At 42.9% G+C, this 27,939-nt stretch overlaps 1 protein-coding gene across 1 annotated transcript in view; it reads right to left on the bottom strand.

Moving 5' to 3' along the window:
* The window catches only part of TRMT2A (tRNA methyltransferase 2 homolog A), a 146,096-nt gene that overhangs the window by 99,862 nt on the left and 18,295 nt on the right, over positions 1-27,939 (bottom strand). The window contains 1 exon segment of the mRNA XM_069620018.1: positions 22,398-22,506. Within this exon segment, the coding sequence (XP_069476119.1) occupies positions 22,398-22,506 (109 nt within the window).

Genomic DNA, 27,939 nt, shown 5'->3' with positions numbered 1-27,939 from the left:
TGGTGTCAGTCACACAGAATGTGGCCCAAAGGAGGTGAGAGCCCAGTATGTCCAATGATTCTTTTACAGGTTTGGACACAGGATCGGTACTCCGACCCTTGAACCATGGACCCTGATGACAGACAGGAAAAAAAAGAAGAAAACGACCAGCCAGAATTTGAAGCAGTGGCGAGGAAGCACCAAAGAGTAGCTCAAAGCAAAACAAGGTAGCAAGCCAGCAAAGAATGATCCCAACACGGAGGCACCAGATGAGCGACCCAGGTTGAACCAAGATGGAGCGGCAGCAGAGAGTGGTGGTAGCCCACCACTCTTCTGGGCCAGGGAAGCTCTCCATCTTGAGTCTCTTGGTCTAAGAGGATTTCACAGGTAAGCAACACTGCAGCGACCAAGGTATGGCTCCAGCATGGTCCGGCAAAGAGGAGCAGCCCAGGAAGGTGGTCCTGCAGCCAAAAGTAATAACGGGGCCAAGACAAAAGAAGCCAGAGTCCAGCCAGTATGGCCAAACTTGGTCCTAGAATATCAGCACATCTTTGTGACAAATCTTCAGCAATTCATAATAATCTGCGGTATGGGAAGGATCAACCCTACCTAACATTCAATTAGGGCGAGGATCACTGTAGGACCAAAATGGGGCTCTTAAAAAATCATCCCTGTCCTATGGGCTACCATATGATGGCACATCAAAATATGTGCAGTAGCAAGGGGGCTTCTACTGAAGTCCCCCGGCCACAACAAAATGAAATACAAAATCCAGAAAAACCAACAGGAAAAGCAAAAGGTTTAAGTGTCCCATAATATGAACAAGCAAATTCCAAAAATCGCACTCGGTCCATAAATCATGACCCATTATGAGCCGTGTCTGAGATTCGGTAGATATTCTATAATCTCAGCAAGTCCACGAAGGGCATCATCTTTCAGAGGTTGATGAAAAGAGCACATATTTGTTAAGGCTGTTTTTGTACAACCCCCTATTGAGGGATGTATAGGGATCCAAGGGGGAAAGGCATTGCCCAACGTGCAAGCAGAAAATAACTTTTGTTTATTATTTTGAGTACATTAGGCCCACAGCAGCAAGAGACTTTTTGTAGAAAAGAGACTTAAACACCGAAGGCCCCGATTGCTGAGAGCAGAACTGTTAGCTCATGCATGTGCTGTGCACCAAAATCCCACCTTGTTCCATGCCGAAAATGCGGGGGAAGGTGACCCCCAAGTACCGCATTGTGAATTATTATTTGTGAACACTTCCTTCTTTCTTAAGAACATTATCCCACACTTTTTGTATTTAGCGTAAGGATTGGCAATAGGATTTTTAGTAAAGGCCCGTTTATTTGACAAAGGCACCACTAGGACTGCCTCATTGTTTGATAGTCGAAGCGTGCTCCAATCTTCGATTTAGGTTTAGATTAGGCGTTTTCCAACCTACCTATACAGTTTATTAAACACCCTTCAACTGTGAGTTTCCGTCTTTACTGTTGCCACCATGAGTTCCTTACATGAACCACAATGTCCATCCTTATCCTCTTGCAAGGCTGCCCAACCACAGTAGTGAAAGTATGGGGGCCTGTGGCGCCCTGCCACAATTACCAGAAGCTTGGGAAGTGTGTCAGGAGCTCACAAATTCCTTGATTTGCACGCCCATCTGAGGGCAGGAGAATGGGCAGGCAACCGGTCAGCTGTCATGGCCATTCCTAAGAGACCAGCTGGAACATCATGAGGCACATCAGGTAGGATCCTCTTGTGGGACTGGGGAACAAACACTCTCTGGCGGCCTCTCACACAGAAATAGTGGGATCTCTGTAGAGACCATTTTCCCAGTGCAACTTGACCAACCAAGGGGCCTCGCTGTGAGCCTGCTCCTGCGTCTGCTTTTGAGGATCTGCCAGTGTGGAGCAATCTCTCTGCACCTGGATAAAGTCACTCGGACTTGGGGCTGCAGCGGAGGACAACTCGCGAATTCTGGCAGAGATCCGAGGTCTGCACCTACCATGTCAGATTCCTTTTCTACGCCAGCAGGCAACCCTTGGTTCAATTAATCCTGTGTTACACCAATACATCAGTGGCAACAGGACCACTCCCTCAGGTGCAGGCGCTTCAGTGGCTATAGCATCTGGACTAGGTGCTACTGGGATACCTAGTCGTTCACAACTAGGAAGAGCCATGGGCCCATACTCTAGTGCTGCTTCTGTGGCTGCTTCCACAGCTCGCGCTCCAATCACTGCTGTTTTTTTTTTTATTATTAAAATGTTTTGTTTGCTTTTACAAGCTTTTCATTTATAATTCTCGCACGATTTCATATAGAGCAATTATGGTAATAAGACAGTTTCTTTCAATTCTTTCGTGGAATTAAGTCTCTTTTGTAATCTCTATCCAAGATTTAATTACTGTGATTATGAGCCATTTGTCCTTTCCTTGTAGCAAGTGTGCCCATCTCTCTTCTGTCGTCATTGTTTTCTGCGAAATCTTGAGTCTCTATACAATTCTCTTTTCTCTTTCAGTGCTCGGCAAATCATAATCAGGTGAAATAAGGTATCTCTTTCTTCCTGTTTTTCACAAAAATCGACATGCAGGAGATATATTGGCTGGTTTGTCGATCATCGCTAAGTAGACTCGAGTTGGTAAAATGTTGAGTCGAAAGCGTAGAAAGAGATCACGGATCTTAGTATCTGGAAATTGTTTTAAGTATTGGGGTAGGTCGTTCAGTGATCTTGCTTCATTTCCACCTTTAAGATATCGTTTATAGCTTGTTTGAAGATCTATAGTTTTTATCCAGTCATTAGTTTTTCATTTTCACTTCGCGTGTTGTGGTCTTTTTGTCAGCATTTCATCTGTGATTTCTTCTTTCTGCATTTTCCTTTTTATTTCAGCAGTCCATTTTGAGAAAGCTGAGACTTGCATGGCTTGTTCTTTTTCTTTTAATATTTCCAATGATGGAATCTTATCCTCCGATATTATTTTTCTATACAAATAGAAAAATAATATCCGCTTCCATAGCACTATGGATTGTAGACCCAATTCGAATCCGATTCGGACTATAGGAAATTATTTTGGAAGGGCTAGTGTCTTTCGCCAGTATGTTCCTTCAAGGTAAGACCATTTGATTGCCTCCTGGTTGACTAGGGTTTCACTTGCATAGGTTAATATCGGAATTACCTTTTGTTTATATAACAAGGTTGTTGCTTGAGCCGAATATGTTCCATATTTCACATTTAAAAAAAATATAAGAAAAAAAAAAGAAATCGCCCTCGTCTTGCCAAGGATGTGACTTTCCCTTCGATATATTCATTCCATTAATTTTCGTTCGAGGGGTTGATCAAGGCACCCAAGTATTTTATTGTCTCCGTTGTATTAATTTCTTGACTTTCTAAAATAAGTTTTCTGATTTGTTGAATTTTTGTCTTCTGTGTTGACAGTTTCATCATTTTTGTTTAACCAGTATTGATTTGTAAGTCATTTTCCACCATGTATTCTTGTGCTTTGTCCAGGGTTTGTTGAAATCCTTTCACAGTTTTATTGAGAATGATGATGTCATCAGCATATATTCGTGTTTGAATTGGTTCACTGTTGATTTTAGGTGGATTTGCTTTGGTATTTTGTATTTTTTCTCCAAAGTCATTGGTGTACAAGTTGTACAAGCATGCTGCTAGGGGGCATCCTTGCTTCAACCCATTCCAAGTGGGGATGGATTTGGTGACTGTACCATCAGATGTTAGCTGCACTCGCACAGATGTGTTTGCATACAGTTTTTTTATTGGATTTAGGATGCAGGAAGGACAACCCCATTATTTTAATTTGATCCAAAGTTTGTTCCTTTTATGGAGTCAAACGCCATTTTTAAGTCTATGAAAAGAGCATAGATTTGTTGGTTTCTGGCAAATGCTTCTGTTTTTAGGATGTTCAATAACAAAAGATTTACGTTAGTTCCAATCTTAGTTACAAAGCCCGTTTGTCTTTTTGCTTGTTTTCCGTTGCTCGCCGCCCAATTGAGTTTTTTTTGGTTGGAGATAACCTACAAAAAGCTTTCCCAAGGGACCTAGAAGGGCTATTGGTCTACATTACCTGGTTTTTTTCCCCATTACCTGCTTTGAAGATCGGAATCAAGATGGCAGTTGTCCAGGTATGTGGGATCTCCTTTGTCTTTTCTATAATTTGGAACAGATGAAGCAGGAACTTTGCCCATATTTCTGGGGCTGCCTTAAGCATTATATTTGAGAGGCCATCTGGGCCTGGGGCTCTGGATGAATTTAGTGCCTTGATGGTGTTAACATCTTCTTCGTCCCAATTAAGGTTCCACGGTGACACATCATTTTCGATATCTTTGATCAACTTCTGCTGTTTTGTTTGTTTAATTTCAATGTTGTATTGATGTTTATGTATATATGGTTTGATGCGTACTTGGGCTTTGAATTGACATTTTTATATTTTTCTAGTATCCAGCCATAATTCAATTTTGCATGATCTTTAAGAACCACATTTTCCAGAGAAGTAATTATTTCTGGTACTTGATGTTGGATTCAAAGTTTATTCAGCCCATTTGTGACTTCAAGTGCTGGTAAACATATACGATCAGCTTCGTTCTTCTTTGCGGTCCAAGTGATAGATATTTGGTGATGATCGCTTGCAATGTGTGGTAAATTGTTAGTCGCAGTTATTCATTTCTGTAAACTCACTGATGTGAATATATAATCGATGATTGAGGTGGTATAATCGATGATTGAGGTGGAGTTTTCATGTGTCCAAGTTGGACAAGGTAAACCCTGGTCATTCATAGATTGTTCACAAAGTGATATTGTGAATTCTCATTTCCTTCAACCATTTTCTTGCACGACTGTCATTTCTTGTGCGTTACATTTGTCTCCTCCTTTATTAAATGGGTATATTGAGGTCTCCTACAATGATGAATTCATTATTGCTGTTGGACAGAGTGACGAGGTCAATTTCATTGCATATCGAATCGATTAGTTTGTTGTCTTTGATAGCTGTAGGATTCCAGTAGATGTTAAAGACCGATATACACCCAGATTCTCTGCACTGGGTCAAGTTGTTGTCACTGTCACCATCCAGATTAATGGTGATGTATTGAGCCCAAGGATGTATGTTTTTTCTAGCTACTATTGACCATGTAGGAATGTTTTTCATTAAAATCATCATTCCTGATGCAGGCCGACCTAGAATCAAGTTATTGCAGGATTCATCCAAGTTATGTAACCTTCACAGAGGACCTCTTCTGTCAACCATGTTTCTTGCAGACATATTATTTCTGATTCTGCAAGGCTTCGTGAAGAATCTTCAAGGAGACGTTTGTGTCCTCTCGTATTCCATGATGTTAAAGATATTTGGTTTAGCTGTCCTTCTTTCTCTTTTGGTTGTTGTTATAAGTATGTTTTCCTCATCTCTTGACTTTGGTATACTCTTCTAAATTCCAATTTGAATGTTGGAGTATTATTAGACTCTCTCTCATTTCTCTCCTTTTGATATTGATCTGAGCGCGCTATACTCTGTTTTTTTTTCAGCCCTGCATCTTGTTACAAAGATTTCTTCTGTGTTAAATCCTAATTTTCCTAATCGATGGTTCGTCGCAAGTACACGTTGCATAATCTCTTCAGAGTAGAAATCAATGTTCACTTCTTCCATATGATTTTTGTTTGGGAAGAGGATTACTTCGATATCGTCAGTTCCAATTGACTTCAGTTGGGCTATAGCTTTGAATAGCCACAAAATATTGGATTTGTTAAGCATCACTGGTGGTTCAGTGATTGTCGTCATTTGAAATAGTGATATTCTGAAAGCATACATAGAGCTCTGTGGGTTGTAAAATGTTGGTCTTGTGATTGGTGGACTTCCACAAGAGTCGGGTCTTTCTTATCCTCTAGATCCATCTTGCACTGTTGAAGATGACCAAATTTCCTCATTTGATACCGCTGAGTATGTGAGTGATAGATTGTTTGTTCATCTGAGCCTTGTGTGTTAGTTGAACTGTCCATGGTTGTATTTTAGCATTAGTCTATGATTATTGTATGTATGTATGTATGTATGTATGTATTTGATTTTTGTACAGCGCCGGTAGCCCGAGGGCATCAGGGCGCTTGTACATAAAACACCGGTACTGCACGACGAACAACAAGTATGATACGGACAATGGGTACAAGTACTATTGCGTTGCGAGGTCTCGAAGGAAAGTCCTACGTCTAAGATCTCATCTAAAAAGGTGTGTCTTCAGCATCTTCCTAAAAGCAGAGTGATTAACTTCAGACCTAAGGGATTCGGGAACGCTGTTCCACAGTTTAGGAGCTAGCACAAGAAAGGATCTGCCCAGCCCTGTTTTTAGCTTAAACCTGGGCACATGCAGGAGGCATTTTCCACCCGAGCGTAGATTTCTGCTGGGGTTGTAGGGCACTGTGTGTGTTTTCAAGTATGCAGGCGCTGTGCCATAAAGGCACTTATGTACCAGGCAGAGAGTTTTGAACTTGATGCGCTCTTCTACTCTGAGCCAGTGCAGAGCAGGCCTCTCTTCAGTAACATGGTCTTTCCTTTTGAGATTTTTTACTAATCTGACCGCGTTGTTCTGGATCACCTGACAACTGGATAGATCCCTGGATGCGGCCCCCAACAACAGGGCGTTACCATAGTCGAGCCGTGAGAGAATAATGGCTCTGGCTATCGTTGCCCCGTTTACTTCATTAAGTAGTGGTATGATTGCTTTCATAAGCCTGAGATAGTATGCCGAGTTTTTTTGGAGGAAGTTAGTCTGGGCGTGGGAGTCGACGACTGAATCGACCATCATACCCAGAGTCTTCACCTTGGGAACCACCTGGATAATGGCGTTTTTAATTTGAAAAGAGCTGTACTCTGCCCCTAGTTTTTCCAACTGACGACTGGAGCCAAACAACATCAATTCGGTTTTAGAGTCGTTCAGGCACATCCAGTTTGCCTGCATCCAGTCGTCAATTAACTTGTAAACCTTGGTGAGCACTTCACTGTCCATGGCATGATCCCTACCCCCTAACTCCAATATGAGTTGGGTGTCATCTGCGTAATTTGTAAATGACACTCCGGCCTTCACCAGAAGGCTGCACAAAGTGCGCATATATATATTGAAAAGCATTGGGGATAAGCTAGCCCCTTGAGGCACTCCGAATATGATGTCACATGGGACGGAGAAACTGCTACCCCAATGTACTCTTGCTTGGCGGTTGGAGAGAAAGGATAGGAGCCAATCGATGGCTCTCTCCGAGCAGCCCACATTCTCCCCAAGCGCCTTGATGAGAAGGTGGTGATCCACCAAATCAAACGCTGCACTAAGGTCTAAAAGCATAAGCATCCCCAATTTGTTATCGTCCAGCATAGTCAGCATCTGATTCTGCAAGTCTAGCATAGCTGTTTCAGTGCTGTGGGATGCTCTAAAGCCGGATTGTTGCTGGTGCAGAATCCCCTGGTTCTCAACGAAGTGTTGGAGTTGCTGTGTGGCTACCTTATCCAACAGTTTGAGAACAAAATTCGAGTTAGTTATGGGACGAAGATTTGCGGGATCCTTGGGATCTAGTCCAGTTTTTTTAACAAGTGGGGTGATGGTGACTCTTCAGGTCTTTAGGTACCGTGCCCTCATGAAATGAAGCGTTCACTATTCTCCGGAGGATGGGAGCAAATATATCCTTGTGTTTAAGAATAATACCAGGGGGCAGGATATTTTCTGCGCAGGTAGAAGGTTTCATATTGTTCATCACCTCTAGCATATCTGCTTCTGAGATAGGGTCAAATTTAAAGAGTTGTTCTCTGACAGATACGTTCCCTTCGGTGAGGCAGTTCTCCTGATTTGAGGAAGTTCTAGCCTTAATAATATTTTGTCTCGCTTTTTCCGTTTTGGCTTGGAATGCATTGAGCACCATATTACAGTCCTCCTCAGATGGCGTAAACGGGGGAGTAAGAGATGTAGGTTTTTCTATACTCTTCAAAATATTGAAGAGTTTGCTTGTATTGTTTTCGGCATGCTCGATTTCCTTGTTATAGAAATTAGCCTTGGCTGACTTAATTTTCTCTTTATATTCCCTATCCTTCCTTTTCCAACTCGCTTTACTATCCGCCGATTTATCTATGATCCATTTTCTTTCCAGAGTCCGTTTTTCCTTCTTCAATAGAAGAAGCTCTGGTGTGTACCATTTTTGGTTGTTACTGATCCTCCTAGTTAGTTTGGTGGTGAGCGGCACCACGGTTTCTACTAACTCGTGTAAGTGTTTGTTGTATTTGTCTAGCAATTCGGCACATGAATCCTGATCCTGAAAAGAGCACAGAATTTTCTCCAAGCAAGGCTTTAGCTGGAGTTCATTTAGATTTTTAAAATTTCTGATTTCTGTCTTAATGTGAGGGTTTTGCTTGTATGCATAGCAGGGCAGCTTTAGGTTGGCCGATATCAGATGATGATCACTCCAAATGCAGGGAGTGGTGCTGCAGTTTAGTAAACAGATGTTATGACCACACAGCCAGTCCAACTGGTTTCCCTGGGGGGTAGTGGGATCTTTATTAAGGACTTTGAAATCGATATTATTTAGAGCTTTTTCTAATGCTATAGCCCCTTTGTCCCTCTTATTGCCTCGCCAGAAGTTCCAGTCTCCCAAAGCGACCGTAGACGCATTGACGGATCTCAAAGAGTTTAAGTGAGAGCAGAGTTCCAGTGAGAAATCTGAGACCAATGATGGTGGTCTATAGATAGCTATCAAGTTGAGACAATTGTTGGGGGAGAAAATCAGTTTAAGGTGTAGTGCTTCGCACCCACTTAAACCTACAGATACCTTAAAAAGTTTGAGGCTGTTCTTAGCAATAATTGCAACGCCACCTCCCCTACCCTGTACTCTGTTGTCGTAGTAACTAGTGTAGTCTGCTGGCATGGCCTGCTCGCATGTAGGCCCTACTGGATCTTTGAGCCAGGTTTCTGTTATGCAGAGAATGTCGAAATTATTGGAGGATATCATGTCTTTGATGTTTATGGCGTGTTTGGTTAGGGAGCGTGTATTGAGAAGACCAATGTTCAGGCACATCCACCTCTCCATACCATCCCTAGGGATGTCAAAAGATAAGTTCCCTTCCCTCTCATGGCTAATGGCCTCCTCCCCCTCCCCCTTCTTCCTGCTCTCTTGTGTGTCTACAACTGGTGCATGCATATCTCTCGCCCCCTCTTACCAAAGCACTAGGGCACCAGGTGAGCTCGAGAAACCCGTGGGTCGGGTAGAAGGAAGACTATGGTCCCTGCTCGGAGTTGCACCGAGCGCCGACACGTCCGGCCACGGACCGGCACAGACCGGCTTGCCCCCTTCGCGCCTCGTCTTGTGAATTTATGGAGGATAAGTTACTTTCTGTCGAATCTTCACTTATCACTCTCTCTCCGGTTATTGGAAGAGTTTTTTGCTTGTTTGTGGTATCCTGATAATTTCTGCTAATAACTCATCCAACGGTTCAGGTTGGATGTGATTTTTTTTTGAGGTAGTATTGTCAAAATCTTGCTTGTTAGCAAGTTCGAATTCTGTCCCTGTTGCACCTTGTTCTTAGTAGCAGCTCGTTGTTTGGTTGACTGGGTCTTTTCGCCTAACGATTTTTGTATTGTTTGCATTTTGCGCAGGAATGCCCAAGAACCCGTTTGCATCTTCTTAAATCGCTTTTTGTGCATTGGTTTGTTTGATGAAGCTTGATCTACTGTTCCTCGTTTGGCCAAGTTGAAAATGTCAAAGGGTGTACATATTGATGGTTCGTTATTGCCCGGGATTGTCGGGACTGGAATATTACCTAAATCAATAGGAAAATTTTGCATTTCATATTGTGTTTGGTCAGTGTTCACGACATCCATTTTTTCCTCAGTTTGTGTTTCTTTAGCCAGAGATAATAGTTGGGCCGGCGTTTGCGTTTGTTTTTTTGCTTTGTCATCTATCATTTTTTTTGTTATAGTAGACACAGTTTCCAACAAGTTTTGTTTGTCTATGCGATCTATTCTTGCCATGTCTGCTAATCTTGTTTGCCACATCCTGGAAGTTTCCGCTTCAAATTTCAATCTTTCTTGTATGGTATTTGTAAAGGGTTCAAGCTGAGTTGGTTTAGTCATGACCATTGCAAGAAGAGTTGCTTGCATCAACCATATATTCCTGGATTTTTGTGAAAAGAATCATTGCAATTGAAAGTGCTGCTACCAAGGTGTTCTGTAGATCTAGCATCGTAGTGGGCACTCTATATGGAGATTTGGACATATTCCTTGAAGATTCATCTTTCATACTCGTAGATTGAGAATTAGGACACTCTGTTCTTTGATTTTTTTGTAGGGTTACAGGGTGTTTCTAGAGTTGTTTTTAGCGGGATCTGATTTCCTTTAGGTATGATCGGCATAGATGTTTAATTTGAGCTGGTGTGAGGACTCCATTAAACACTTCTGCTCTTTTTTCTTGAGAATCCATTATTGCATCTATCTCTGTAATATCGAGCGACAGCCGTGCTATTTGGATAGGTAAAGATTTGGTATAGTCACCATTAATGGAGTCCGTAGGATAGTATGCTGAGTGCCATTGCTGTTTGGCTATCCTGGCTCTCTTGCAGTGATGGAGTGAAAGTGGCATCTTCAGATTTGGCTTTTTGTAATTTTATACTTGGTGTTTTAGATTGCTCTTGGATCATCAAAACTGGAGTGCCAGCATCAAGTGGTAGATTGTCCTGACGCACTTTCTCTGTAGTTGGTAATTGTGATATCCAGCTATTGGTTTTAAAAGATTTGATGGCTGGCTGTATTGGGATCATGCTACCCTCTTTGTTACTGGTTATGGGTAGAATTTCAGTAGCTAATTCCTTTGTCAGATCTGTAGCACTTTTAGTAGTATTATGGTCTTGGTCTGCCATGTTACAGTCCGTTGTCAAGAATATGTTTGTTTGCTGCTCGCCCGATTTCTCTTTTATAACTTGTTTTTGTATGAGACCCTCGTTAGTTTTGTATGGGCCAGTCCTCACATTTTTGATTTTAGTGGGTGTCCTAGCTTTCTCATTCAAATCTGGCCGGTGAGTGATTTTATTGACCAAGGCTACAGACTCTTCAAGTTTCTCTTGTAGTCTTGTACGGGGTTTAGTCAATTCCATTTTAAAGTGTATGTTGTGATATATTAACAAGTGCTTCAAGATGTCTTTATACTTTAGTTTTACTTGTGTGCACTTACCAGTAATTCACACCGACCCCAGCCGTAAAAAGCAGTTAACTGCGCGCCCTTTCCTCCACGCGGGCTTCACGCCGCAAGGGTCACGCTGTTATGGTTATAAAGGCTGTCTAGGGGGTATGGCTTCCAAGAACACGTGATCCAATCACGTGACAATGCAATACGTCCTGTTTGCAGCTCCCGCTCGCCTCAACTGCTGTCAGCTAGTTCAAGTGGACAGACTTAAGCGACTCAGAGCGGGTCTGACAAGGAGATTCCAGGTAAGAGTGAGCAGATTGTTTGTTCCCCAGCCGTACAGCAGTTAACAGCGCGCCCTTTCCTCCACGCGGGCTTCACTGCTGTGATTATTTCAGCTGGCAGGTAGGTAGGTCATTACAGGGTTCAGAATTGAGATTCAATGAGCAGGAGCTAAAACCAGCACCATCACCCAATAAGCAGGTGCTACCTACCGCAGGGGTATCAGGAGCTACCAGAGATGCTCCTTTAAATTTGTGTCCATTTGGTATGAACCATTGTGTTTGAACGATTTTTTTTTGTTTTTATTGATATAGCGGATATAAAATCAACTTTACAACATATTATCGTTACAAAACAAACGTAAAATGTCAAAATATTAATATAATCCTTAGAAAGAATTATTAGTCACTCATTAGATATATCTTTTTTCAAAAGCCCAATTAGGCACTGCAAACAGTTTAGACAAAACTGAGAATGACAAATTAACATTGATGTGGATAGTAACTATTCATAATTTTCTATTCTGGCGTTACCCTGAGTTTTAAGTCATGTAGCAGAGGTATAGCTCTTATTCTCCCATTGTGGAGAAGCCAGAATTAATCATTGTCCATAAAGTCTCAGAAGTTGAGACTCCATAGAGGTCTACTATGTATTTAAAATGTTTCACACGCTGATTTATTAGTGCACCGCTTTCAGTCAAAAGATGCCTTAACGTTTCTTCTTTGTCTTGATGACAAAAGCGACAAATCTTTTGGGATTAATTATTTTGTGTCGAGCCAACACTTGTCTAGTGGGCCACAAGTTTAGCCCAAGACGAAAAAAGTCATTTCTGTGCGCTGTCAATGGAGTCTTCATTAAGTATAGCTCTGGAGTACTGTGTTTTTTTTATTGCAAATAGTCCTGCGTCAAAATCACAATAGTTATTGCATTTTTCTCTGGTGTTGATCCAATCTATTGCAAACAGCCTGGTTTTAGCCTGCACCGGGTTATAGAGGAGAGTCATTATAGTAACATCTGCGAATGCCAGTGCTCGGATGACCCGATTACACCACTTAATGAATCTATCAGAAGATGATAGAACATATTCTGCCAAAATTCCCAATACTGCGCAAGTTTTGGTGGCTAAAAGAGCCACCAGTTGCCATGTGTATCTCATGTATAAAGAGATGAGGCCGATTTCATTACGGATCAAAGGAAGTGGAGTAGATGTAGGGAGGTGTAATACTCCACGCCAGTATTTTCCCTCCAAAGTAGACCAAAACCTCTCTGTCAAAATAGGTCTAGTTTCTGATGCATAGAGCAGAATAGGTGTAACGTTTTGATAAAAGTATGTCATGGCAGGGGCAATTGTGAATTTGCCATATTTGCCTTGTATAATTTTGGCTTGTTGTATAGCTGTTGTTGCTTTGTCGATTAGTATTTGCCTGTACAACTGGCCACCACCAGGACTTACTATTTGGACACCTAAATAGGTATAATATTGTGCTGTTTGGAGTCTAGTACCTCTAAGAGTCCAAAACAAGGATTTTTGCCAATGCTTCCTTACTGAGTTGCATAATATGATCTTAATCTTCTGCAGATTCATAGACAAATGGTTCTCTTCAGTATACACTGCAACAGCATCCAAAGCTCTCCGAAGCCCTTAGGGAGTCTTAGATATTATAACAAGATCATCCGCATACATTAAAAACGGAAGGGTCCCATTTGCCAATTTCGGGGGATCAGTAAAGATGTTCATGAAAGCTCTACCCACATCTGAAATGAAAAAGTTAGTGGGCCGAGGCAAGTATGCAACCTTGCCTCAACCCTCTAAACGTCAATATTGGAGCGGTTAGTTTTCCATCAGCTGCTAGTCTTACTTGGAAACTGTTGTTAGTGTGCAGATCTTTAATGAGAGACAATATATGAGGGACAAACCTGTTGAATTAAATTTTTGGAGTAATAACTCTCGAGATCTATAAAAGCCATGTATAAAGGTTGCTTTTTAGAATTGTGATGTTCGATTATTGACGTTGGGGTAAGTAGGTTCACACATGTCCCCATACCGGCAATAAATCCAGTTTGAAGGGGATTCCTCCTACCAGAGTCTAAGGTCCACTTATTGAAATCCCTCAATATAAATCTAGAATAGCTTGACAGGAGCATCCAACAGGGAGATTGGTCTGTAGTTTCTTGGATCAGACCGATCTCCCCTTTTAAAGATCGGAACGATCACCAAAGATCGTCATGAAGGAGGCATCCTATGAGCAAGTATGATTTGATTGAAGATGTTAGTCAGGATTTTAGACCAGAGGATGGGGTTCTGCTTAAACACAAAATTGCCCAGCCCATCAGGGCCGGGGGCTCAAGAGTTGTTCAGTTCTTTTATGTGAAACAGAACATCTTCCTCTTCGATGGACAATCCCTCATAATTGGAAAACTCTGGGATGATATAATTATTGTCACACGTTGGTCTCTGGTACATGTTAGTAAAGCGCGAAACCCAAATGCTCTCGTTAACACCATTCAACTGGACCGGCTTTTGCGCTGTATTGTTTGCAATGTTGATCAGTGACCAGATTTGCGCAGTGTTTTTGTGAAGAATACTGCATAGCATGGACTCAATTGAGTTTGATGAGCATGAAGCCAATTTCTATACTGACAGTTAAGTAAACGTGTCAGTTTGTGCTTATCAAGACAGTCTGAAGCAGCAATGAGCCTTTTATTTTTGTGTAATAAAGACTTTTTGGACTGGACCATTGCATCTTATTCATGTCAAGATTTATAATGGACAAAAGGTTCGTGTTTGGAAATGCACGCGATAAATGTGAAGGAAAGATGTATAATCTCCTGTGGCCGCTATTCCATCATGACAGCTGCTCTCCACGTTATTGTGGAATGATTTCAAGGTACGGAGATTCCACGTAAAACATGTCCAGGCATTATTTACTGTCATAATTTGGGAAAAGCATTTTGAGACACAGTCGATTGCCTTCACATTTGCCAACCAAGTTAGGTTCAACATATCGTGATCACTAGGTTTGTGGAAGTATCTTAAAGCATGTGGCCGCAAACGTGCGTGGCTCAACAAACACATAGTCGATTATTGAGGTGTTAGACCCTCTTCTCCAGGTCACCTTTGCAGTCGTGTCTCCTGAAAGAGACCCATTGCACATCAGCCCTCTGTCTTTGATCAACAGGTACCATCTCAAGCAGGGTAGGTTGCTTTTGGGATTATGTACTGGCAACAGCTGTAAGTTTAGATCACCAATCACAATAATGTTGGTTATTTCAGATGATTCTGAAATGGCGTTCATCAAAATTTCCTGGTCGAGAAAAAAAAAAAATCAATCATCCGAAATCCCCTTCGGGTCGCAGTACATGTTAAGGATAGCAACCACCCCACCTGGGAATTTTAACTTGGCCAACAATAGATGGAAATTGGGAGCAGCCCACAAAGAAAGGTGCCAGTTCTTATGATTTTTTATAGCAATTATCATACCAGAAGATAGTCGAACACAGGCAGATGACTTGGCCGCATGCAAGATGATAGTGTGGTCTTCCCATGTTGGAGTTTCAACTAACCAGGTCTCTTGTTGTATTGGAATATCATGAGAGAATAGAAAATTGGCAATAGCCCCTAGCAGATGGGAATAACCACATGTGTTCCAACTGATCAAAGAAATGGCACGTCTATCTTTATCAGTTATAGATTGGGATCTTGCATTCCCTCATGGATATGTGTCTATACGTTTAGTTTGTTTATAGCAGATTTCCTCTCAACAGCTGCATTATTTTGATGTTCAAACATCTCGGGATTCCTAACATTTTCCAACCTTAGGTTACCATTGGAGTCTATGCTGAAAGGATCTCTTGCCAAGAAATCCGAGGGCAAATATGTCCATTCGGGCTTGCCAAAGGGCATTCATCACTAAATTAGATTGTACCCACAGTCTCACAATTGAAGAATCATTTTCCTGAAAGAATTCGACCTGTTCTATATCAGCAGTTATGATATCTTGTAATGTACTCCCCTCCTCACATATCGCCAAAATGCTTGTTCTATTCATAACATACAGTGTAAATGGTGCCGGTCGGCATTTTAAGATAAGCCGATGGAACTTATCCCATTTCTTTTGTGCAATGTTGGATTCTCTGGGCCGTGTTGTCAACCCGCTTGGGATCTCATTGTCTCTTTGGTTGATTTCACAACCTTGTTTGAGTGATGAGGTCCCGAGGCATGTTGCAAGTTTTGCACCTTACTGTGAACATTTAAATCACTGCTTTTACTCCAGGATTCCTGGGTGGCTGTATTGTGGCTAAAATATCTTTTGACAGCCGTGGCAATTTGTTCTTCAATTTAGCACCTAATTTGCTATTGAACAGCTTGGGTCACAAAAGGAACAGGAGCTCAATAGGATTTTGAAATGTTTGGCTGTCCAGGAGCAGTTTCACATTTAGAAGAGTCAAACCCAACTTTAGTTACCCGAGTTGCCTTTTGGGCTAGATCTACGCGAGCCATCAAGGCACCCTGTAGTGACTGGCTCAGCTGCTCTCCCGAACTGAGAACATATGTAACTTTGATTGAATTAATCTTCCTGGTTGTATAACAGCAGTTGTGACCTAATGTCATGGTCATCTAGTTTTTGATTACTCACCCACTCAAGAGCGGGTTCACTTAATTGGTGTGACTGAGGCTTCAGCCCAATGTCCGACAACACATTTTGAGGCTGCATCAGTATATAGATTCAGCACTACTTTGTTGCATTTTGACATTTTATTTTAATAGCGTTCTCAATTTGTGCTTGAACATCTGCTAGAGCAGAGAATTGATGTACGTCTTGCTATACGGGCGTTGATTTAGCCTGTTTGTTAATTGGATCAGATGCATGGGATCCAATTGTCCTTGGGTAAGGAAGGTCTGTACCTTCCATGCTCACTTTTGCAGAGGAAATGGAAGCCATCAACTCATTAAGGGGAGAATAGTCTTCAACCTCATTTAACTTTGGGTCACCCCCATTTGTGATTTTTTCTGTAGAGGGTTGTTTTTTGGATTTTGGCAAATGAGATTTCGGGGCAGATTTCATTTGAGGGCCCAAACGTTTATTGTTGTTTTATGTTGGCTCTTGCTTGCAACGGCAGAGCCTTTTGATTTTTGGATTTCTTTGGCAGACCAGGATGCTCATCTCCTCGTATAGTGTCAACCTTTGGTTGAAAAAGATTGTACGAGGTCTTTTGGCCCACCGTCGCACTTAGCGGGACCAAAGTGTGGTTAGGGATCCTAGGACCATTTGACACAGCAACACCTGTATTCACTACTGACTTTGTTCTGCTTATTGGTAGTGAAGGACTGATAACAATTTATTAGGTTGCTCATTCAAACCGTTAGAAACCCCAGCTGAGGAATCTCACTGACACTATATCATTGGCACCCCTATGACATGACTAATTTCAGGTAAAGATGTTTGCTTCGATTACGATTGACACTTGCTCTCAATGTGAGCATGGGGATGAGATATGGATTCAGATTCATATTCTTTCAACCGTCCAGTTACAACTTCTCCACCTAAATGGGGAGAGGTCTTTAAAATGCACCATTTCAGTCATCCATATCACAAGTTGGTCTATTTGTTTGGCTTGCGCCGTAATTTTGTGTTCTAGTGTTTCAAACAATTTAGTCAACTTGACTATTGTCATGTTCATTGCATTTAATGTTATTTCCAGTAAGTTAGTTTGTGGTTTAACCAAAGGGTTAATGTTAGGAATTGGGACTTCACTTTTCTGCGTGAGGCGTGACCATCTACAGTCAGCCCAGCTAGTGACATGTGAACTGAGTTGTCAAACAAACTGCGTGACTGATAAAGGCTGTTGCCTACTGACGTTATTGAAGAAAAAGCAATTAAGGAGATATTTTCCGTATTTATGCTGCAGTCCTCAAATTAATGCTCTGAGTGGATCACAGATGCAAGAGATGTCGAACCATGGGCTTCCTTCGATGGCGAAGCAGATGGAATCACAGCCAGTAGCCCAATCTCGGATAACGGCGGGTCTTTTGTGACGTCCTCTTAGGAGACAATATCGGCTGTCCTTCCACTGACAGTATTTGGGTGCCGGTAATGGAAATGTTACCAGAAGCCGCGGCTAGTGACAATTTTACAGGGACTGTAACTACCTGATCAGCATTGGTGTCCATTATTGCATGTATGCCCATTACAGTGGGTTTACAAAAGTCACAAATGTCTCCCACACACATCTTCTTTTCAACATTTACAATTAAATGATTTTGCATTAGATGTAGGGCGAATTGGTGTTAACTTTAGAACCAATGAGGGGCTTGAGATTTTGACAGTATTCGGCATATAGGACTTTATGGAATAGCCCAGGGAGGACATGAATGATCAGACAGTTTAATAGGAGCGCCTGCTCAAAGAGATTTACCCAACAGTTGCAGGCGCTCCTTGTAGGAGGCTGTTGCTTTGCGATATGTAGCGCGGTCGGCGGAACAACTGCTTGATTGACAAGATCAGGGGCAATGGGAAACTGGAGAAAATAAATGGTCAGGATCCCTCTGGCTGCCTTAAAACTTGGAACTCCGGAAATCCTGTAAACACCACATCTCTGATTAGCATACACAGATTACTCCAATACAGAATAATAATTTCCCCCTCATTAATCCTATCATTTACTTGACTGCCTCTGCTTTAAGCTTAGAGGCTTAACTACAGCTTCCACTCAACTTTGATTTTAATTGCTGTATCACTGTGCTTCACACATCTGCATCTTCAAAACTTTGGGATGTAACTTTAATGACTTATATTTTTCCTTAATTGGTTAGTTCTGAATTGTCTTGTCTCAAAATTCAGCTTTAATTTCCTTCACCAGTCTTTCTCTAATTCCTTCATTGTCTGCTGTTTTACTTTTGGCTTTGAAAACTCTGTAGACAGAAATTGTCTTTTCCCTTAAACAATTCCCAATAGAACTCATTTTACAACGTTACTTCTTGCCTCGCTTCATAATGCAGTCTTTCAAAGTTCTATAAGCGCTGCTGACTTTGTAACAGGTAGTTGCCAAAACTTCTTGCTACGCTGACTGACTTTATTGCTACACGTGCATTCTATGTCACCAACTACTCACTGGCGCTCGCGCGTCCCTGAAGGAATGATACGCTGCTGAGAAAGTGGCACCGGCAATCTTTCCCGTCACCGCGCACCCAACAGTCCAGTTCAGCTTCACTGCGCTTCCGAACTCTTCCACACAGCCGTTTCCTCAGACGGAAACCTTGCTTCGTAGCCGCAATGCAAATTATTGGTATGCCACCTGAGGAAACTGACCCGACCGATGCAGCCTGCACGTTAAGCAACATGGGAGCATGCAACAAGGTGCCTTCCTCAAAAGCAAGCCTTCATACGATTCTCAAATAAATGAGGTGCTCTCCTTACTAGCTTCACGCGCCTCCGTTACTGTTAAACATTTGCTTCTTGCGCTGAATGCTCGCGCTTCCAAAAATATAACAGAACTTTACAATTTCTAATTTTAACAACTGTTCATTCTTCTCAGTTAAGCAGAAAGTCTGTTAACCGCCTATTAGCAGATATTACATTAACATAGCACATGCAGCTAGTAATCTGTTTCTTGCTTTTCAATTCATATTTAACAGTTTTTAGTTTCCTTCTTTCTGTCACTTATCTGTAGATGGTCTGTGAAGAGATATTCTTCCTTTCTCTGGTTCCTTTGGATAAATCTGGAGCTCTTAAGCGCTGTGACCATTTCTCAGCTGATCTTGAATGAAAGGCAGGTTAGAACCTCTCCAGAGGTTCCAAACTGCATCAAAATAGCCTGGAGTAGTCTACAGCCAATTGTTACTGAGCAGAAAGTCCAGCATCTTGGATTGGGAGGAAATCAGCTGTCTAGCATGAAGTCAAGAAGTAATGTATTGCACTTGACCCAACCACCACCTAAACAACAGGAATCAGTCCCCAGTACCCTGGAAACTGATGGGATCCTTGGACATTATGAGAAGCACTTATATTTGATGAAAAAAAGATTGTACATGGTTGCTCGCAGAGTCAAAGCTTGGCATGAGAACAGGGCTTACCACATAGTAAAAAAGGGAAACCTGCTCACCACCTTACGCCGAACCCCTGACACACTGCGAGCACTCTGTGCATGCGGTGTAGAAGTATGCTGAGTTCACAAATCCAAGTTAGTAGAAAGAGGACTGGCGACTTTTCAGCAAACACAGCAAAAGTCCTCATAGTTCAAGGCAGAAAAACATAGCACCTTGTCCCAGCAACAGCACCCGACACACTGGGAGCACACTGCAAGCACAGTATTAGATCGGTTTCAATTCAAATCAAATTACTCGTTTGAAAGGCACCAGTTGGCAATAGGAGCCAAAATAGCCCCTGGTAGTTATTGGTTTCAAGCTAATCAGGCTCTACTATGCTAAAAGCACGAGCTAAATAGCTCCCATCAATTTCAAACCCTGCATTACCCAACAGGCATGCTACAGGATTGGAGTCCTTAGCTGGTACGCAGCACTTTTCAACTAGCTAAACTCTACCACTGAAAAGGGGCATTGGCTGAGGCCATTAAAGCCCCGACTAACCAGTCTTGGCCTTGGATTTTCAGACTTTCTTGCACAACGGTGCCCGACAGCTGCGACGCTAGCAGCATGCCATGCAGCGCAGGAGCTTTGTCCTCATTGATGAAGACATGACCCAAGAGAATCTGAATGTTTGGAGGAATCGAGGTCTCTTCTGGGCACGCGTTACCTTCCAAACGCACAATCACTATGGAACGTTTGGTCACTCCCTTGTCTAGTGGGAATTTATTCTCCAATGTGCCCACATTGATGATCCACAAGACCTGCACCGAATATAGCCTGTTTGGGTCTACAGACTAGATCTCCCCTTCCTACGAGTAGACTACCCACACAGAAATGTCTGTGCCAAGGGTGGGTACCCCAGTGTTAGAGGTACCATCACTCAACTTTGACTTGCAATTTATAAAATCCCAATTACAATATGTTGCACCCCCCCCTCCCCCCAAGTAAACTAGCTAGGTTTTGCCTCTAGGCAATACAAATATATATATATATATATATAATGGTGCTGTCAGTTTGAGAAAATACATTAGCCAGTAAAAGTGGATGTTCTAAAACTGGAGTATACAGTGTCAATGTGGGAGGCACTGGACATGCACAGTGCACACACAAAGTGGTTGGCAAACGTGTTTGCCTCGAACTAATGTTATGGCAGTCTTAAGTTTCTGGCTGTAGCACCAATGCAATGACTGGATTAGCACCGGTCTTACCGCTGGTGCAATTACAGAATTTGCAGGAGCCTTCAGGCTCTGTTGCCAACACTGGTACAAAAGTTGTCATTGAATCAAGGTAAGATAAGCCAACACCATCAACATTTGGCCGGTGGTGTAACAAGCAATGCAGGTGCAACTACCAAATGTGTGCTCTCTGTCTTGGCACACATACTGAAATTGTGTGGCTGTTAAGGTCAGCACAATGCCCAAAGGTGTGCTATTTTTACTGCCTGTGCAAACACTAGCACATGTGTAGTCGATGTGCGCATGCAAATACTGAATTGTGTTACTGAAAAAACAAATGTATATTTATTTTCCTAAATACACTTGTCATTGAATGTAAAAGTGTATCATGTTGAATTTGGCACTCTGAATGCATACAATACAGATATTAGGTTGTCATTAACAAATTAAGTGTTTTTTCTGAAACATTTTACTTTTGGATTTTGTGTATTTTTGTATAGCATTTGTACACACAATTATATTTTGATGAAGAGGATAATTTCCGCGTTGAGAGTGACCACGTTGTCATCTCAGTGAGTTCCGAGGCGAGAATAGTTTTCTTACTGCAAAAAGAAGCCAGATCTAATCATTTCGCAACCAGCAGAAATCTGATCACAGATATAGCAACAATTCTAGTGTGAATTGGTAATTGCCCCAGCTGAAATACCCGTAATACAAGTGTCACAAAGAGTTCAAAGAGGGAAGAAAGTGACATTGATTTTGAGGCTGGCTTGGTGGGCTAACCAGCCATGATAAGCCAACAGGGAGAAAAGGAAACCGACAATGGTCTGCTAAGTGGCCTATTGCATTTGCAAATTGCAATGCAATTGAGCTGGGTATAATGAAATGTTTATTTATATATACACACACAAACACACAGGTAGGAACAATGCTCTTTTGACCACAGAAAACATAAAATGGGTATCAGATTTGAAGGGAAGCAGTGAGCTTCTTACAATTGGATGAGTTTGAGTGACATTCTTAGCAGGTTGTGGAGAGAAGTAAATGGAACAGTCTCTGGGACAATACATGGGTGTACATACATTAGATTAAGGACAACCGACATTAGACATTAATTACAGTTAGGCGGTACGGCCAGGTATGTGACCATAATGGAAGAAATGTTAAGATGGGAAGGCAGTGAAAGAAAGGAATAGAAGCAGGTTAGAGGCGAGGGGGCAGCAGATTAGAGGTAGGTTAACAGGGTAACTCGGAGGCAAGGAGGTAGGCTTTTAGTTGAACAAACATTGTTGGCCGTTTCTTGTATCTCTGCGGCAAGAGAATTCCATGCAAGTGGAGCAAGAATAGAGAAAGAGCGGTAGCGAAAGGAAGCACAGAAGGGCACAAGTGCAGTTGAGGAGGCAGAACGGATGTGTTAATGACGTGCTAAGCCGATAAACTGGAAACTGCTGGAAACTGGTGCCCACTAGGCCTAGTGTAAAGTGGCATTTCTGTGCTACCTGGGAACAAATATTCATAACATAGTATGGAGAGGTTAATATTTATTCATCCAAATAGTTGGCATCGTATCCTGCAATTTCTGCTCCGATTTATTCTAATGATCCTGAAACATACATATTTAGAACAAATTAAGCATTTCTAACACTTTACTGTCCTAAGTTCTAAACTCGACAAAAATATGCAGGCACACAAAATGAATGTCAACAATACAATTAAGTGGAGTACCTGTACAGGTGAAGGCCTCACTCCCTCGAATGCACAGCAGAGGTCATTGTGTTTCTGCTTCTGCAGGAAGAGCCACGGCAAAAGGGCCTTGTTGTTTTTTGCAATTTCTCTAAATAGTGGAAAGGGTGACAACGGTTCATGCGACTGAACAAGGTCCAATTTACCCAATATGCATCAACTGTTTTCTGACTGACATTTAAGGCACACATTTTGTGTTTCTTTAGAACAGGCTTCAAAGCATGTACTCACCAGAATCAAGTGATAGTGGACTCTTGGCAAGTAAAAGAATGCATGTAAATAACTCAGGGGGCATATGATTTTATGCCTGACTAGTATATTGCAACTTTGAATATGTACCCTAGGTTGCAACATCTCACCTTCTTAAATCCAGAAAGAAAACGTACAGTGGGGTCAACTTTGCTTTTAGCATTTGTGGTCTGTGGAGGGTGCAAGTTTCAGTGGACGTACAACTTGTCAAAAACAGAGGGCCCTGGCACGCCTACCATTATAGACGTTTCCTTCTGACCTGAGGTTTGAGCAGCTCTACACTGCAAATTCAGATTTTTTGGGATAGTGGGAGGGTCATTTTACAGTCATTGCATACCAGAGGTCTGCAACCTAGGCTCTCCAGATGTACCGGACTAGGACGCTCACGATCCCTCACCAATGAACTTGCTGGCTATGGAGGTTGGGAGTTGCAGTACTAAACAAATGTAGAGCCAATGGTTTCAGAACTATAATATACCTTTGGGAGACATATTTTGATTTCTGCCTTTTCCCCCTCAATGGGGAACATGGACAGGGGGAACACCTCAATTTCCTAGCTTGTAGCCAAGCACGAAAGTCACTCGCCCCTTGGCAGAATTGCCGGTTCTCTGCATGCATACTGCACAACAGGCTGTTAGGGAGAATTCTCAGAAATGTGGTCATTCCCTCTACCTTAGTGACCCCCAGCTGTTGTTGCTGGACTTTAGGACTTTTAATTTCTAAGCTGGAAAGAGTGAGACCTTTTCCCCCCCACTCGTGTATTTTTCTGCGATTTAGACTGTGTTCCTTTTGACTTTGGAGACTGACAAACTCCATAAGCATCATCTTTACATTTTGTCACACAGCCCCTTCAGTGCAGCGGCACAGGGAAGTCTTAGATTTCCCAAAGCTTTAAATACCTTCTCTTGGTGAAACTACTGTTTCTAAGAGCACTTAAGTTAAATTAACTTTACTTATATTTTGTAACTTTCTATACCTAGCACACAGTATCTTACCATAGGGTGCTGGAGGGGTTACTTAGTATCCCCTTTGTCTAGTTTATCATGTAACATTTTTATGTTACCCTTTCTACAATTAATGACTGGTGTCAGTGGTTTACTTTTTACTACCATTATGTGTTTTTACCGCTGGCTGCAATTGCAGCTGCAGTAAGACACTCATGGGTGACCATTTCGTCAAAATGCCCCGGCCTTTTTTCACCATTTCTTGTTGGAAATGGTCCTTCTTGAGATTAACTCTGTGCGCCAAACCAGGTTTCGTCCATTTGTTCGTTTGGCGGGATTCACTGGTAAAGCCCGCCTCGGGCCCCAGCGTGTCTGGCAGGGGCAGGACAAGAGGGAGGTGCCAAAACTCCCTGTGCGTAATCCCATTGGTTACAGGAACGCACCCAAAGGTGATTGGCCGGCTGGCTGTCCTTGGAGGACAGTCACCCTGCTGTGCGATTGATAACTAGGCGGGAATGAATGCGAGAAACCTACATAAAAGACAAGGCTTTCTGGCTTGGAAGGCAGTTGACCACTGGATGAAGGAATCTGAAGACGAACTTTGAAGTGACGCCTGCTGCAACTCTTAGACCGTTGGTTTGCCCGGGGGAAGCCCGGCTGCTGTGTTGAAGCTCGAAGTCGTTTCGACTAGAGAAACCCTGCAACGGACGAGTTCTCCCCTTGGGTTGGTGGGACCAATCAACCTCAAAGTGAACTTGTTTGGACATTTTCTCAGAGCGGACTGTACTTCCATTGCTGCTGCAGGAACCAGAGTGCCAGGGAGAGGAACACCAAACCAAGTGCATCGCTTTTAAGTTGGACCCATGCTCCATGAAGATACTCCAGGCTGCCCTGAAGCCGGACTGACCAAGCCTGAGCCACATCAACAGTGCTGGACCCCAGATGCGATTAAAGTCCAGAGTGGTATCCGAGAGACCGCAGTGGTGCCATTTGCTATAGGCGCAAGAAGCTGAAACTGCAAAGTGCTGCTGAATTGAAGTTTGGCCATTGCTGCCGCTGACCTTCAGGTTCTAGTGAAGGAGTCCCCAGGCGTCCTCCCTCTTGAGGCCCAGGAACAACAGGATCTGCAGAGCTACACAGGAACAGAAGCTAGCTGGAACCATTTCTTCTAACCAAAGGTACTGTAAAGTTAAGAGGACTTACCTCTTGTTGTGTAGCCTTACTTGTTCTCAGTTGAGACATGTCTTGGTTGCCCTTGCAGAGTTGCCTACAGCTTTGCCCCTCAAAAGACTCCCAACTTGTGGCCCTTCAAGTGATTTTATTTCTACAAACCCTTCTAAAAACATTGTGCAAGACTTTTACTTGCCTGCAAAGAAGATCTTCAGCTCCCGTAGACTTTGCTCACCCAACATTGGCTGTCCTGCCTCCCCGAGAGACTCTTCTTACCTCCGACTCTGTGCTTTTACCTTTCCTCCAGGAAAGGGGCAATTTATTTTGCATTGGAGGGTTCAAAAAGTACTTAGCAGTTTATGAGTTATTTGTTAACTTTTTTTTTTCTATCCCTTATCTAACCTTTGCACCAAACTCACTACGGCTATAAACGTACCAGTGGTAAAATCAATGTCCACAGCGTCCTAGCTATTTAAGTCACCTGAGGGTGTAGGAAGCGTGTGTGCCATCCCCAATGGGTATCATCTGATTAGAGAAACTAAGAGTGTGTTTTGAAGAATATTTTGAAGTGTTACATGTTTTGCTCCCTTCTGAAGAAGGCTTATATAACTGACTTTAATAAACGAATAATTGTTTAATCAAGAAACCTTGAGTGTAAGAGTATTTGAATACTTGTCACTGTGAATCTCTGTGTAAAACACCTACTTCTCACATTGTCCCCTCTTGAGATAAACCAGGTTGCTCAGCCACACTACCAACCTGTGTAGTACAAACTTATACCAAATGTTGGGTTACCTATTGCCAAGAGGACAAAGTTGCTCTAGTCTACCCAAAGGGTACTGCACACAATCTTGCCTAACACATGTCTTATTCACCAAGAGTGAATTATCCCTAGCCTAAGACTACTGGTAAGTACACATTCCCATTTTTTCAATATGTGGCAGGGTTGGTGGGCATTAGCCTGCTTTAGAGGACAGGGTGGAGAGCTCCTGTGCTTTTATGTGAAAATGCATTCCCCTCACTTCTGTGCTCAACACCTAAGAAGTCTGGAAAGCCTTTAGCGTTCCGGTTTTGCAATCCTATGCCCTTTGTGGGAGGTCCTGCCTATGGATACCCCCCGAGCCTTTGGATCGTTGCTACAGGTGGTTATAAAAAGGTAATAAGCCAAACCACTAATTTTGTCCACCTTACTGCTGAAGGAGTCTATTCTGCCAGTATAAATATATATGCACTGTGACGAATCCCAAGAGACGGTCACTACTTTAGATGAGGGAGCCCCTTCCCATGAGGCCAGAGAGGTGGGGCAGCTACCAGATATTCCCTCTGGGGGGGGTGCTCAGCGGGAGGATCTCATGGGGAGGGAGAACTCCAATGAGAGTAGTGACCAGCTTGGGTAAACGCATTACCCCCTTTGCCCCTCCCACTTTCCCTATAAACACACCATTCACTACATTACCCGAGACTCCGATGTGTTACTGCAATACATCCCAGTTAACAACTATTGGGACGAGGAAGAGGATGCAAGGAATGATGATCAACCAGGCGAGTGAAATCATGCGTTCTAGCATTTGCCGTGACCACATTTGCCCAGCATCATTCAAAGGCAGAGGGAGAATGGCATATTTGTTCTTGGTCCAGCACGGATCACGAGAGGCTGCAGGTACGTGGAGGCTGTCCAGAGAGGGGAGAACAGCATGTCCCATGGAGAACCACACTCAGAGAAGGCTAGCCAACTCTGAAGTGCAGGCCAGCTGCCTGCTGCGGAGCGAAACTGCGAGAGTACAGGAAGATGGATGCCAAGCAGTAGAATAGGCACAGAGTGGTCTGGCGAGGATGCCAGAAAGCCCAGGAAGCCGCCGAAAGCCCTGCGAGACTTGCGAGAAAACCAGAGACAGGGGGCCCAGACCCTACGGGTAACAGGGTGGTGGATCAGAAGGTTGTGGAGGCCTAGAGGGAACAAGAGGCAAGGGGGAAGAGACATGAGACCCAGGTGAAGGAGTTCTGGCACCCATTTCTTTTAAATAAAAGAGTAAATTACAGAAAATACAATCTGTGCCTATTTAAACCCCAAAATCTATAAACCTTAGGCAGGAAAGTAAACCAAGGCTATGGGGTAAAGATAACTGTGAAAACATACAACCGAAGGGGGGCTGGGCACCCATAGTGGGGGGGGAACAAACCCCTGGGCATCACACAAGGGAACAGAAGCTCTGTGGATGCAAGAAAAGTATGGAATCAGTATAATTGACAGGGGGAAAAAAATGGTAGATTTATTTGAATTTCGGCTGTATGAAAAGAACATGCAGCCGAAAATGTCAAACAAATCTACCACTCTGTACCGAGCTCGGGTGTCCCCGCACACCATTGTTCACTACAATGGCTTCGGAGGTTGCAGGGGTGTCCTCTGGCAAGTCAAACAGTTACATTTTAAAAAAGACTCTGCAGCTCTGGTTCCCATGCACGTAAGTGAAGGGAAGGTATTGCCCAATTTGTTAGATTTACCATGCGATCAATTTAATTCGGTCTGAATTCGGCCAGTACAATTTGATAGATTTAATTTGAACAAATTTGGCAATCAATAACAAACAGGGCAAGCGGGGGTGTTCCCCGCTCCCTATGCTCGGTAGGGATTACCTTGGGGTAGCCGGGGTGGCCCCCGCTTCCTGAAGACTGAGGCAGGGGAAGAGGGAAAAAAACAAAGCGAAGCCCCTGTGGTGTCAGATCCGGAACGCGTAAGAGGGACGGAGCCGGCGCTGCAGGGTCAGAAGCAAGCGGAGAAGTGAAAGATAAGTGGGGGGGGGGATTTATTAGGGGGGGTCAAAGGTTTGCAGGATTTGGCTGTGGCAAAATTGTATTTGTGCTGAAATTGACTGCGGTCAATTCCACAGCGAACAATTCTGCCACGGTCATATCACATATATCCGAAGGGAACCGCCGTCGCAGAGGGATAGAGAAGTGGCAGAACACAGCAAAGTGTGCTGCCAAAAGGTAAGTAAGGGGTTTGGGGTGGGGGTGGGGGTTACCAGAAATGTTTGGGGGAGTGAAAACCAAAGTCATTTTCGTTCAAATGACTTTCGTTTTTTTCTCCCTCAAACATTTCTGATTCGGTTGAATCATGAGCATTCAGAAAGTATCACAGACCTTGGCTGGGGAGTGAACCA

This window comes from Ambystoma mexicanum, chromosome 10 (assembly GCF_040938575.1).
Source record: "Ambystoma mexicanum isolate Mex_15411 chromosome 10, UKY_AmexF1_1, whole genome shotgun sequence".
NCBI classification, from domain to species: domain Eukaryota; kingdom Metazoa; phylum Chordata; class Amphibia; order Caudata; family Ambystomatidae; genus Ambystoma; species Ambystoma mexicanum.
This window is presented reverse-complemented; position numbering and strand designations above follow the sequence as displayed.